Genomic DNA, 14,816 nt, shown 5'->3' with positions numbered 1-14,816 from the left:
AATATTTTTGTCAATAATATTAGCTTATAAATGAAAATATTAAAATACTCACAAATAATAAATAATTGTATATATTAATTATTTATCACATTTTATTCATATATACTCGTAATATTTATGAGACAAAAATATTTTAATAAACCAATATTTTCATTGTGATAATATTATTTTTAAAAGTAAGTTGGTCCATTGAACCAACCATCACTTCCACTACTTATTGCTCTTTAAATTGCAAGTTACTCTTCTAAAATAACTCCATAAATTGAACTATACTCATGGTAGCTTAGCTCCCACCTCTTGCAAAGTTTCTTTTCCTTCTTCTTCCTCTCAAATCCCTTTCAATAGCTTTTGGCACATTCAATACCACCCCATATAATAAAGATAAAAACTTTACACATTTATATATTCATATAGTGCATAGTTTGCAACATGGCACTTCAAGACTCATCTTCAAGTTGGAGATTGAAGTTATCCATGATGGGAAAACTTGCCTTGTGCTTCCTTGTGTTGTTGAATAGTGCAATATTTTCATCTGCCAGATGTTTGATGAATAGAACAAGAGAAGGAGGGTTGATGAATGTGAAGATGATGATGTCTAGAGAGGAACATAGAAGAAACCTGGTTGAGAATGGACTTGGCCAAACGCCACCTATGGGGTAAGTTTCTTTTTCTTCACTTTCCTCACCAAACTTTTCTGGTTTTCTTCCTTCCTTGTGAACCCTGTCTCCTTTACCTTTTGCATCTAACTAACATGCTCAAATAATTGAATACTATTTAACATGTGTGTGCAAAGTCTAACATTGATTTTCACATGCATGGTCTCATCTCAGCTAATCATTGTAGGATAAGACTAATTAAATTTAACTTTACAGCTATTAAACTTGTTTAATATCATTTTCAATCAAAATCAGAGTTTTACTTCGTTATCTAAATTAATCTTATTACAATTACTTTTCTTCCTATGTATTCATCCTACTTCAAGAGAGTACTTGTGATGTTCATTGCTCCATGATCAGTATTGGGAAATTAGGAGAGGCAGTGAAATCAAAAGGGTCTTTAAAATGAGACAAATTTTTGTCATGTAGAAGTTCAAACACAAATTTCAATAGAAAGTAATAAAATAATATTATTATGTCTCATCATGATCTGATTCTTCATTCATATCAATGAATAATTTATGGTGGCACCGTCAAGTTCTGCCACCACATCCAGCTTGCATAATCATGAGTTGAAGAAGATGATGTGAGTGCTCCAAGGCATGTTCATGGTGGTGCCCTGATTTGTCTTTTAATTGGTTAAGCTTTAATTATGATTGTTGTTTGGGGTTTGTGGAATTTGCATTAGTTGTTTAGCTTCTCCAACCAGTTGGCACTTGGCAAAATGAAAAGGACATTTGATGACTTTATTGATTCAAATAGGCACAAAATGTTAAGAAAAAGAGTTACTATTGTATTTCTTTGTTTTACCAATTTCTTAACCTATGCTAATTTTTGTAAATAAAAAAAAAAAATCCTAGGTTCTTGTTTCATCTTTATTAATCGCTTTCATCAATCATAAACCAAGAATTTATATAGTATATAACCATTAACATAAATAAATTAGAATTGACTAATGATGGTATGTAAATAGATGTCACAAGCTTTCAACTCAACTGAATTTTCCATTGACATTCCAACCACTTTTTATTATGGTTAGGGTAGGCCATTAATGATTTTCTAAATGATCTTATCTTGAACTTTAGACCAATTTTTTTGTCACGATCACTTCTATAATGTTTACTTGATAGATTGTTTATTTTTTATTATATTACGAAAAAACCCAGCCAGCAAGAAATGGGAATTTATCATGGAAATTCAACATTTTAGATTGTGATTACATTTTATACCTTTATGAATAAAAAAATATAACTGAAAGGAAATGGTAAAAGAATTTCTATGATTTCATTATGAAAATTTTCAAATATATGGAAGTAAATGCACAGTGATAACTTACTGATGATAAAATTCAGATGGAATAGCTGGAACCATTTTTCCTGCAATATTAACGAAGAGTTAATTCAAGAAACAGGTACTTAACTATTTCTACATGAATTTTGAATTTACTGGAACTGTATTTAGAATACTAGACATATTCTTGTTAATATATGCTGTAAATTTTGCACAGCTGATGCTATGGTGTCAACTGGCCTTGCTGCTCTTGGTTACCAATATATTAACATAGGTAATTCATTTTGTATTATAAAAATTATTATTGCCATTAATAGTACAAAACTATGACACATTTGTTCACAATAAAAAAATAATGTACAACTCTTTTTCAAATGCTCAGATGATTGTTGGGGAGAACTTAATCGAGATTCGCAGGTAATTATGTTATTTAGTTTGAATAATTTCAATTAGAAAGGTGGATTAGACACTTTGGTTCATTTTCCTAATTAACAATATGCTCATGATGATTGCAAAATTTGAATTTGAACATAGGTGCCTCAAATTACTGACTAATGATGAATTTAACATTTTTGATACTTAGTATTTTGTTCAAAATCCTACCTCAATCAGAGACAAGAGTAAATTATAGTATATTATAAACTAGTTATATTGCGTTAAACTTAAATTTCAATCGATATCAAATTTATTCTAATAAAATCTATTGTTGGGGGAGATGTGTTATTTCAATCGATATTAAATTGCTATAAAACCATTCATAAGTATTTAGTCTTATGTTAGAGATCTTACATGATTAAATGTAATATAAAAGTATAGAATTGACTTAAAATTAAAGTTTACTTATCAACATGTGTAGTCTTCATGTCACAATATATATATCCACTTTCTATGATATTTAATTTGGCTAATGTAAAATGGTGGCAGGGAAATTTGGTTCCTAAAGCCTCAACATTTCCTTCAGGAATGAAGGCTCTTGCTGATTATGTTCATAAAAAAGGTTTAAAGTTGGGGATCTATTCTGATGCAGGGTATATAACAAATTAGAATCTTAATTTTGCATCTCTGTTATTATTCAACCTTTTTTCAAACTCTCACAAATTCTTGCAGAAATCAAACATGCAGCAAAACTATGCCCGGATCACTAGGACATGAAGAACAAGATGCAAAGACATTTGCTTCCTGGGTAACATCCATTCATTTCAAATTCATTTCACATTTGCATCAACCTCTATCCTATGTAATTTTACTAAGAACTACTTCCAATGTTACTTTAGGGGATTGACTACTTGAAGTATGATAATTGTGAGAATAATAACATAAGCCCCAAAGAGAGGTATTTGTGACCTTCAAATACACATAAACAATCTACATGCCTCCATAATTCAGGCATTGATACATTTTGTAACACAGGTACCCTCCAATGAGTAAAGCTTTGTCAAACACCGGAAGGCCAATTTTCTTCTCTTTGTGTGAATGGTGAGAAAATTTGTGACCATGTTTCATAAACATTATTCTGACGAATTTGACTCTTCATTTGAGGAGTTTATACTGCTAGAAGAAAGTGTAGCTGGGTTTTCTTCAACTCTGTTATTCCTCTAAGCCAAAAAACTCACAAGTATTAATTGCTTTCTCAAACATAGGGGATCAGAAGATCCAGCAACTTGGGCCAAAAGTGTGGGAAATAGTTGGAGAACAACAGGAGACATTGAAGATAAGTGGGATAGGTAAGCATGCATGATATGATGCAAATCTATTTATCTTCAATGTCAATGTGATATGAATCTAATTTGAGGAGTTTCATTATCTAGTACTCAATTTGAAAAGGCCATGATAATTAAGTTATATCTGCATCACATTCATCACTTTCAAGGAATTCATTTTCTTTCATTTTCCACATCAAAATCTGAGTTATTTTCTCCACAGTATGATATCTCGGGCAGATCTGAATGACAACTGGGCTTCTTATGCTGGACCAGGAGGATGGAATGGTAATAATCTTCACCACACACTAGTTTTCTACATAGTAATCAATCTTAGATTGCTTTGTGATTGAAGAGACAAGTTCTTTAACCAAAATAAATAAATAACTATGACTATGTACAGGTTTTTTTACTATAATCATTGTGTTTTCTACAGACCCTGACATGCTAGAAGTTGGAAATGGAGGCATGACAACAGAAGAATATCGTGCTCATTTCAGCATATGGGCACTGGCTAAGGTATAAGATGAAACAAGGAAATTATCAGATTTAGGCTTTTGCATATAATAATGTAGTTTTGCATATTGAGTGCGTTTCTTTCGTACATATAGGCTCCTTTGTTGATTGGTTGTGACATTAGAGCACTGGATGCCACCACAAAAGAACTGCTTAGCAACAAAGAAGTTATTGCAGTAAACCAAGGTATGGAAGTACCAAATTAACATTCTTATCCTTTCTTAAAAAAGAGAATGCTTTTATAGCTAATCATCCTAGGCTTTTGCAGACAAGCTTGGAGTTCAAGGAAAGAAGGTGAAAAGTAGTAATGATTTGGAGGTAGCTTCCTTTTCTTTTTGTGTGCAGTGTGTTTCTTTTCCACTAAAATTGATCATAAGGTTGACATCTTAATTTATAATGATTTTTTCAAGGGATGATTAAAAAAAACACAATACTAACACTACAAAAATGTCTAATTTTACCAGGGGTTTTTTTTTACGTTACCGGGGGTTTTAACCCCCCCTAAATATGTTTCCCGCGGTTGAAAAAACCACCGGGAAAAACAGCGTCACAATTACCGACGGTTTTCAAAACCGCCGGTACTAGCAGGGGTTTTCATAAAAACCGCCGGTAATTATTGAGGTTTCCAAAACCGCCGGTACTTGCAGGGGTTTTCACGAAACACCGATAGTTACCTGGGGTTTTCCAAAACCGCCGGAAAATCATTTTTTTTTAAATTATATATTTATATTCATTCAATCTATTTTCTGTATTATGACATTCAATCAATCTATAATCATTATACTCTCATAACAAACCGATTCAATTGAACAAACAAAAAATTTATTTCATACATTAAATTGTATAATAAGATTTAATACATTACATAAAACTATATATCTTAAAAAATGCAATAGTAGTTGGAAACAAAATGAGTATGTAACCTTAAAATCTCATCCACCGAAACGGTGAGAATGAAATTTTACCTAAACTACGCAACTATGTTAGTGGGATGAGCATTAGAGCCTCCAAGGGTCTTGGTTGCATTTAGAATGTTTTCCCTGTCGTGTGATTTGAGTTCTTTATTATATAGAGGGCTTCCACTTTGTTTCATGTGCAACACGAGCTACTCTTTCAATTACTTCAGGGGTATCCCTCTCACCACCACAGTTCCTTCTGGGAGTAAAATTCGATCCAATTCCACCATCAAATCAATAAGGTTACATCTGCAATGAAATCATGAAGCAATCAGAGTGAGTTCATAACTTATGTGAACAGTTGTGTTTGCAAGGATGATACAATTAATATGATAAATATTCTCACTTTTTTTGTTAGTATCTGCAACTGAGAACTACATTTGACTATAATCTTTTGTTTATTAAGTAGTAAAACCATGACTGTATACACATGCATTCTTGACTTTGGTACAAAACTATGATGAAACTAACAAGCTACACGTCAATTAAGGTAGTAGCAAGTTTTTGCTAACGCTTTATCCAATTATTCATGTTAACAGATATTTGAAAGCATCAATTGAAATTTAAAATTCATAAACAAAAATTCAATCACATCATCATGACCCCAAAAAATGTATAAGAAAGCCAAGTCTGTGAATTCAAATTAGCACTTTAGAATGAAAATACCTGTTTTTGGCAGAGGCAGGATCCTTTATAAGTGATTCGATGTTTGTTGCATGGATCAGATCATAGATGCGAGGATATGTTGACAAAGGTTCACACCTGGAAACATTAATCAAACAACTCACATTTCAAATAAGAGTTTAAAATAAGAGGTGAGTTACTCCAGTTTTCCTTTTTATAAAAAAAAACTAGAAGATTATCATTATTTTTTAAAAGAAAACTCTCTAAAATGCAAATAAACAAAATATCCTCATTAGGTATGTCACCTAAAAAATAACAACACAGAAGAGAGTTTTACTAAGAAAATAACGACTCAGGGACAATAAAGAATCAGTGAAATGACATAATAGTAGTCATGTTTTACTAAGAAACCTTTCCGATTCACCTTCTGATTTTCTTGATTTTCTTGATTTGGGACTGGTGTGAAGTAATTATGTAATACTACACCTAACAATTACTACACCTAAACGCACTTTATTTCCCATTAATTCGCACTTTATTTCCCATTAATTCGCACTTTATTTCCCATTAATACTCTGACGTTACAAAAAGAAAAGGACAAAAGGAAACCACGTAACAATTCAAATTCAAGTAAAACTTACTTAAAAAAAAGCATTTGTTACGTTAACATGTCTGCACCACTTAATAAAATAACATTCATAAATTCACCTAATAAAATCTCTTTCATAACTATAAAATATCAAACGTATATATCTAATATAATACGTTTATAACCTACATAATATAATAACTTTAACAATAAATAATAAAATATCATAAAATTGGTGAAGTTCTATGTTCTGACCTTCTTCTGGTTATGCAGAGTTTGACAAATTTATAGGAAAAAAGTAAAGAAAGTAGCAAAAGGATAGTTAATTTTGAGAATGAATGAGAGAAAATTTTATGAAACTTTGAGGGAGAAAAGTTTATGAAACTTTGAACATAAGTGCTCCACAATAAACCAGGCATCTCAATACTGCGGACAACCTCTCCCAGCTTCTTCATGTCGGTCTCATCATCCCAAGGCTTGACATCGAGTAGGATGGAAGACTTGCCCCCTATACAACGTCATTCAGTTACAGTTTCCAACAATTTCAGCAATGAAGTAAAATCTAGAGATAAGAAAAAGCCCCTGTATGTGACAAGTTCTCATAAATTTCAACCATTGTTCTACTATATAGCAACATGCCTAGTTTCTAAAGTTTCCCAAATAGCAAGACAATTTTAGTTGAATTAAAAAAAGTCCAGAAGAGCTTCCATCAATATTTTAGTTATGGGAAATGTTTCATGGACCAGAAATTACTGTCACCATGCTCTTAAGAAAGCTTACTCTCTTTTATCTTGACAGACTTTTTAGCAACCTCCCTTTCCTCCAATATTTCACTTTCTCTACTCAAATCCTTGGCTTCTTCACCTTCTCAACAATCTTCTGCACTACTTTCAACTAAGATTCTTAATTAGGGAAGACCGGATTACAAAAGTATATGTTGCATATGCTAATAACTTTAGAAAGACATATACTAACCAAGTTGTGCTTTGATCAGGCCAAACCACTTCTCGATGCAAAGCTGGTCAAAGAATTTGTAGACCCCAGATTAGGAGCTAATTATGATCTGGCCAAAATGAAGTTTTTATAATAATTTATTTCAGTTTTTACTATGTTGAACGAAATACTAGGGAGTTACATCACTATAAAGCTTACATCTATTGTCAAAATATTTAAAAGAGTTGTTATCCAGGGCGAAGCACAAAACCTGATTTTTAGAGGAACACAAATAAATAAAGCTCCCAGTATCAAATACATTTTTTTATCACTTTTCATGTAATTAGCTGGTGTGTAAATTCCAGAACTGGAGAAGAAGTTGAACTTACCTGCAGAGAGGAACTATCTCCTCCTCAATGTCACAAGTCCAAAGGGGCACTCCATTTGAAAAATATTGATGGGATTAACAACATGTGCTCTCGTAATAGTATACATCCAATTAAAACTAACCCAATTCTAACCAATTCATAATTACCTGGTGTAGAGGGCGATTGGACCTCGAACTGATTCGAACAAACCAACCTAGGGTTTCTGAAATTGCAATTTTTAAACTTTAAAGAACAAAGAGCAAAGTTGGATCAATATAACAACAAACACAAACCGACATTAATCAAAACTCACTCCAACCTTCGATTTCTCACCGCGTTCAGAAGTCAACGACCAAATCCAATCTCCTTTGACACACAACGCGATACGAGCGATAGAGAAGAAAGAGTGACTCTAGTGTGAGCAAGAGAGACCACGATGAAGACGACGCCAATGCTTCAAGGGCTTTTCGAGAAGGTGTAGAATTTAAACCAGTGGTGGTGAGCGCAACTTTGGATTATGCGAGAAGATAAACCCTAAATCAGAACAACTTTGGCATCGCCTCCGTTTTCTTCTATGGCGTTTTTCGTGTCTTGGAGGATCTGTTCCTCGAAAAAGTAGAACGCCTCTCAGACCATCGGATTCCTCTCCTTCCTTCGCATCCCTCACCACTGCCATTCCAACTGTCTGCACATGAGTCCAAGCAAGGAATCGTTAGATTTGATGGTCTCCCAATCTCTAAGAGAAGCGCGCGAGGGAGGGTGGGGTTCCAAGGGAAAGCCAAGGCAGGAAAGGTATGCGGTTGAGGTAGGTGAAATTATACAAGTAAATAACACACACTTTTAAAGAGACCAAACAAATATGAAAGTAGTAAACAGCAGCAGATGGAAGAAGGAAAAAAGCAAAATTAAAATTTCGAGAATAAGATATAGGAGACAAACGAATTGGAAAGATTTCTCGCCAGGATTCTAAGCCGCATGAACGAATCTATAGTTTAATTTCCCAGGGAGAACACGCTAGAACACCACGATGTCTCGATGACGAACACAATGCTCAGCCCAAGCAAGAGAAGAACAACACGAAGATTGGTGCAGGGAAGGGGTTGGGGAAAATGACTATGTGCGAGGAAATAGGGTTTGGAAAAAAATTAGGAAAATAAGAGAAATGATGAAGGCACGGAGAGGGGGTGAATAGATATTTAGGGATTAAAACTTATTCTAAAAATTTAAAAAACCTTTAGCGGCGGTTTTGGTTAAAACCGTCGGAAAGTTTTGGGGGTTTCCGAAACCGCCGGAAAATAACCTCTGCTAAAATATATTATTTTTGTAGTGTAATAAGATATAAAGTCAATTTATGTAAAAAATTATATAACTTTTAATTTAAAATCTTAAAATAATAAATTTATAGATTTTTTTTATATATAGTACTCAATTTTTTGATTTTTTTATTCAATATGAAACTTAGATTAATATATAAATTTTTCAACAATTTTCTACTAAGTGAGTTCAGAAATTTTAGATACATATTTTTCAAAAGTTACACAAATTATTCTGTCACTAATTTGAATTTATCTTGTTTCTCAAACTACTTAGTAGAACTTCTTAAAAGAAAGCAAGTGTTGCAGGTTTGGGCTGGTCCTCTCAGTAATAACAAGTTAGCAGTGATATTATGGAATAGAAGTTCATCCAAAGCAAAAGTTACTGCATCATGGTCTGATATAGGCCTCAAACCAGGAACTGTAGTTGATGCAAGAGATTTATGGAAGGTGAGCTGCATAGTTTGATTCATTGTGTTCTTCACAATGCAAATTATCTAAAAATAGTTACAAATAGTTATGAGCTATGCATTTCATTATTTGTTTTGAATTTTGCAGCATTCAACACAATCATCTGTCTCCGGAGAAATATCTGCTGAACTAGATTCTCATGCTTGTAACATGTATGTCCTGACTCGTACATAAGTTGTTGATTTCACGAGGCAGAAAATAAGGTAAAAACAGAAATCAAGAGAAATAAATGCACTGACAATAATTGGGTCTTCCAGAGAAGGAAAAGGAAATCAACAAGATATTTCTTTATCAGTAGAAAATACAAAAAAGATACCTATTAATTGTTATCTCTCCAAGACTTCAATATTAAATTATACATTATGATTGAGGTCAAGTTATATATTATGTTGCAAGCTCACGAATGAAATAATATCTATCATTCCTTCTAAAGTATATTCCTATTTATAGTTTCAAGTTTCTAGTACTTTAATTTTAAGAGGTGTCTAAAAGATAAATATATATATATATATTTAATTTTTTTTTCAAAACTTTTAATCGGTTCGAGATTATTAAATATATTACATGTATAATGACGGTTAAAATAGAACTATATTCAATTAAAGGGTTTTTTAATCTCTTATTTACGTATTAATTAATAAAGCTGTCCAAGATACAAACTACATTTTGATAAATTTTTCTCATCCAATCATGATTAACTTATTATTGCCATGAGTAATTGTAACTGGAAAAAACTTGTCCTCACCAATGAGGCATTTTATAAAAAAATGTACAGTTTGTAAAAAAGATTTTGATACTACAATGTTCAAATAATAGTGTTCGTTAAAGAATAAATATAACAAAATTTTGTGCGTGTTTAAACTCATTTGATTATTTTGTCTTTGAGTGTACAGTAACTCTAGCATAATTAGTGGGGTGCAATGAAATCTTATGAGTCTAAGCCAATATTGGAAAATCAAAATTACTTTATGCCTTTTAAAACAATCAGAGATAATTTCTAAGTGATTGGTAAATTTAAGGTTTAATTGCTTCCTTTGTCCCCAGTTTGGTTGAATTGTGTCAAATTCATCCTCATTTTTAAAAAAGTTTCATTGTCATCCTCACGTGGTGTAAAAGTTTCATTGTCGTCCTCACGTGGTGTAAAAGTGTCAATTGAATCCAAAGATAGAAAAAATTTGTGTCAAAGTAGTCATTTTTCCTATATATCTGTGTCTTCCTTTCATACAATCAAGTACAGATATTCATTTTACCTTATCCAATTTAAGGCTTTTCATAGCTCCAGAAAAGTGACATATGAAAGGAAGACACAGAAATATAGGAAAAATGACTACTTTGACACAAATTTTTTCTATGTTTGGATTCAATTGACACTTTTATACCACGTGAGGACGACAATGAAACTTTTTAAAAAATGAGGATGAATTTGACACAATTCAACCAAACTGGGGACAAAGGAAGCAATTAAACCTAAATTTAAATATTAAATATGTTTTTAATATTTAAAATATATATATATATATATATATATATATATATATATATATATATATATATATATATATGGGTTTGCTAACGCGCGTACGTCTGTTTTTCAGTTGGTACATTTTAGCAATGTGTACCGGGTTTTAGTAGACAAAAATATCCTTATATATCATGGATTCTAAGTTTTAAGGTTAAGGGTATTTTAATAATTTTCATTCTCAAAACTAAAAAAAAAAAAAAAAGAAACCCCCCAAACCCTTACTCACCTCTCTCATTCCTCTCAACCCTTTCTCTTTCCTCTTTCTCACTCCAATCTTTTCTCTGTCATTCCTACTGTAGCCTCAATTGAAAAAATCAGAAACACTTGCTGTTAAACAATCTTACAAAAAAATGATTTTATAATGAGTTTTCATCTTATAATTTTTGTCTTATCTAATTTTATCCAATTTTCACAAGCATAAAGGAATTGGTAATTGACCTGGAAAAAATTTAGAAATACTCGCTGTTAGACAATTTCTTACAAAAAATGATTTTATAATGAGTTTTTATTTTATTATTTTTGTCTTATCTAATTTTATCTAATTTTCACAAGCATAATGACATCAAAGGAATCGGTAATTGGCCTGGAAAAAATCAGAAACACTCAGTTGTTAAACAATTTCTTACAAAAAAATGACTTTATAATGAGTTTTCATTTTATAATTTTTGTCGTATATAATTTTATCTAATTTTCACAAGCATAATGACATCAGAAAGAATTGGTAATGGCCTGGAGGGTTTTTTTAGAGATGATGATTCAACAAATACAGATGATGAAATTAGAGAGGTTAGTGAAGATGGTGAAATTGAAGAGATCTTGAATGAACCTTTGCCTTGAAGGTGAATATGTCAATGACTCAATTCTTTACAAAGGAAAATTTTTTAAAGGCATGTGTTTCTGATTTTTTTCAATTGGGGCTACAGTAGGGATGACAGAGGAAAGGTTGGAGTGAGAGAGATGAAAGAGAAAGGATTGAGAGGAACGAGAGAGGTGAGTAAGGGTTTGGGGGGTTTCTTTTTTTTTTTTTAAGTTTTGAAAATGAAAATTATTAAAATACCCTTAACCTTAAAACTTGGAATCCATAATATATAAGGATATTTTTGTCTACTAAAATCCGGTACACATTGCTAAAATGTACCAACTGAAAAACAGGCGTACGCGCGTTAGCAAACCCCTATATATATATATATATATATATATATATATATATATATATATATATATATATATATATATATATATATATATTATTTTCTTTCTTATCACATCTTTTAGATACTTTTTTTTATCACAAATTTTATTTATTACAATTTTTTTTCAAAGTTATGTTCAAATTATGTATTATTAATTTAAGCTATAATTTTAAGTATTTAATTATGTAAAATATTTTCTTCTTTATTCTCTTTTATACATAATTTTTGTTTCATTTAAAAAATAATTACTTAATATTTAAACAATAAAAAAATAAATATAGAATATATCCGATCCGATAAGAATAAAATAAAAATCATTACACATGAGGAGGACAATAATGAAACTGGTATTGGACCATCTCGTCCCTGATCAGAACACCTTGTGAAGTAAGGTTGAATTCGAGAACATGGTAATCAAAAACAGAAAAAAGAAAACCAGAAACAAAGAATTGGAATTGTTTCCCTGGAAGCACCAAAAAGAAAAGAAACAAAAGTGCCTTCAAACTGAGAAGAAGTAAATGTCATTGGTTTCTTCATCCCTTGTCAGCTTCCGAAGACCACTTTACCTATGGAACTTGATGATTCGAAACTCCACCAATAATGGCTTCTTCATACAAACTTTAAACATATACTCTTCCATGGCACACTCTGGTGTCCATGGCAACAACCTCACCTACCCTTTGCTCCTCAAGGCTTGTGCTAACCTCGCTTCCATTCAACATGGCACTGTGCTTCATGGCCATGTCCTCAAACTTGGGTTTCAAGCAGACGCCTTCGTTCAAACTTCTCTTGTTGATATGTATTCTAAATCCTCCCATGTTGAATCTGCACGCCTTGTGTTTGATGAAATGCCGCATAGAACTGTTGTCTCCTGGAATACCATGGTTTCGGCTTATTCTCGTGTGTCTTCAATGGACCAGGCATTGAGCCTCTTGAAAGAAATGTGGGTTCTTGGTTTTAAGCCAACTGCTTCAACGTTCGTTTCAATTTTGTCCGGTTATTCAAACTTGGATACTTTCAAGTTTCGTTTGCAGGGTGTGTCGATACACAATTGCTTGATTAAACTTGGGATTGTGCATATGGAGGTCTCTCTCGCCAACTCACTAATGGCTATGTATGCCCAGTTTTGTAGAATGGATGAAGCAAGGAAAGTTTTTGACTTGATGGATGAGAAGTCTATAATTTCTTGGACAACTATGATAGGGGGTTATGTGAAAATTGGGCATGCTGCTGAAGCATTTGGTTTATTTAAGCAAATGCTACGGCAAAGTGTTGGCATAGACTTTGTTGTGTTTTTAAATCTGATTTCTGGTTGCATACAAGTAGGAGAGCTTTTGTTAGCTTCATCTGTTCACTCTCTTGTACTTAAATGCGGGTGTGATGAAGCGGATTCCGTTGAAAATTTGCTTATTACCATGTATTCAAAATGTGGTAACCTTACCTTTGCTAGAAGGATATTTGATCTGATCATTGAAAAGAGCATGTTATCGTGGACATCAATGATTGCAGGATATGTCCATTCAGGGCTTCCAGTGGAAGCACTGGATCTGTTTAGAACGATGGTAAAGACAGATACTAGACCAAATGGGGCAACACTTGCGACTGTTTTATCAGCTTGTGCTGATTTGGGATCACTGAGCATGGGACAAGAGATTGAAGAGTATGTTTTTCTACACGGGTGGGAATCAGAGCAACAAGTCCAAACGTCTCTCATACACATGTACTCCAAGTGTGGAAGCATCAAGAAAGCAAGAGAAGTGTTTGAAAAGGTGACGGATAAAGATTTAACTGTTTGGACTTCCATGATAAATAGTTATGCAATCCACGGGATGGGGAATGAGGCTATCACCCTCTTCCACAAAATGACTACTGAAGAAGGGATAATTCCAGATGCCATTGTCTACACTAGTGTTTTGCTGGCCTGTAGCCATTCCGGATTGGTTGAAGATGGGTTGAAGTACTTCAAAAGTATGCAAAAGGACTTTAGAATAGCTCCTACGGTAGAACATTGTACCTGTTTGATAGATCTTCTCGGTCGAGTTGGCCAACTTGACTTAGCTTTAGATGCAATTCAGGGAATGCCACTGGCAGTCCAAGCTCAAGCTTGGGGTTCATTGCTTAGTGCTTGTAGGATTCATGGCAATGTTGAGTTGGGAGAGCTTGCAACTTTTAAGTTATTGGAAACTAGTCCTGGACGCTCTGGAAGTTATGTTTTAATGTCTAACTTGTATACCTCTTTAGGCAAGTGGAAGGAGGCGCACATGATGAGAAATTTGATAGATGGTAAAGGATTAGTAAAAGAATGTGGCTGGAGCCAAGTTGAGGTCTGTGGTAGCCATGATACATTAGCTGCTGGAAATTGATCACATCTTGGCTTATAAAACACTAGAAGATCTAAACTTTGTTCTTCAAGAAGGTGCTATTCAGTAGAAGTAATATCAGAAAATGACCAAGTTTTTACTCATGATTCTGTTACATTCTACTTCACGTGTAGTTCAACTTCTTCACCATAGGATGAAAAATGTAAATTAAAAACACCATGCCTTTACTGTCTTTTCTGCCAGACACTACATTCAGTTACTACACCGGATTAAATACATCATTCTTACAAGAGGAAGATTACTCGATTTAGTCACAACCATCATCTATCCTTTTTGCATATTGCATAATTTCTTTAGTTGATCT

The 14,816-nt window shown here is 32.9% G+C and overlaps 1 protein-coding gene, 1 long non-coding RNA gene and 1 pseudogene across 11 annotated transcripts; 2 read left to right on the top strand and 1 right to left on the bottom strand.

Moving 5' to 3' along the window:
- The first annotated feature begins 260 nt into the window (after nt 1-260).
- AGAL2 (alpha-galactosidase 2) lies at nt 261-9,803 on the top strand. The gene is made up of 15 exons (XM_088112003.1): nt 261-656; nt 2,009-2,067; nt 2,164-2,220; nt 2,329-2,363; nt 2,871-2,974; nt 3,054-3,129; nt 3,221-3,279; nt 3,357-3,422; nt 3,587-3,670; nt 3,870-3,934; nt 4,083-4,165; nt 4,258-4,348; nt 4,431-4,480; nt 9,255-9,395; nt 9,504-9,803. The coding sequence occupies exons 1-15, from the start codon at nt 430-432 to the stop codon at nt 9,588-9,590; spliced, it is 1,284 nt and encodes a 427-aa protein (XP_087968129.1). The 5' UTR covers nt 261-429; the 3' UTR covers nt 9,591-9,803.
- LOC148199772 (uncharacterized) lies at nt 4,968-8,797 on the bottom strand. 10 transcript variants are annotated; one of them, XR_015785703.1, is made up of 7 exons: nt 7,966-8,797; nt 7,800-7,855; nt 7,307-7,702; nt 7,112-7,215; nt 6,769-6,839; nt 5,785-5,880; nt 4,968-5,367 (listed from the first exon to the last, which is right to left on the bottom strand). It is a non-coding gene; the product is annotated as an uncharacterized LOC148199772 (long non-coding RNA). The 10 variants fall into 10 exon arrangements; XR_015785696.1 differs by having other exon boundaries at nt 7,307-7,855; nt 7,966-8,317; nt 8,572-8,797; XR_015785698.1 differs by having other exon boundaries at nt 7,307-7,855; nt 7,966-8,317; nt 8,592-8,797.
- Nucleotides 9,804-12,443: 2,640 nt separating the features above from the next.
- LOC124825707 (pentatricopeptide repeat-containing protein At4g19191, mitochondrial pseudogene) lies at nt 12,444-14,742 on the top strand (annotated as a pseudogene).
- The last annotated feature ends 74 nt before the right edge of the window (nt 14,743-14,816 follow it).

This window comes from Vigna umbellata, chromosome 4 (genome assembly GCF_029865625.1).
Source record: "Vigna umbellata cultivar VRB3 chromosome 4, Vumbellata_1.0, whole genome shotgun sequence".
Lineage (NCBI taxonomy): Eukaryota > Viridiplantae > Streptophyta > Magnoliopsida > Fabales > Fabaceae > Vigna > Vigna umbellata.
The sequence above is the reverse complement of the archived record's forward strand: the minus strand, read 5'-3'. Positions and strand labels throughout refer to the sequence as shown.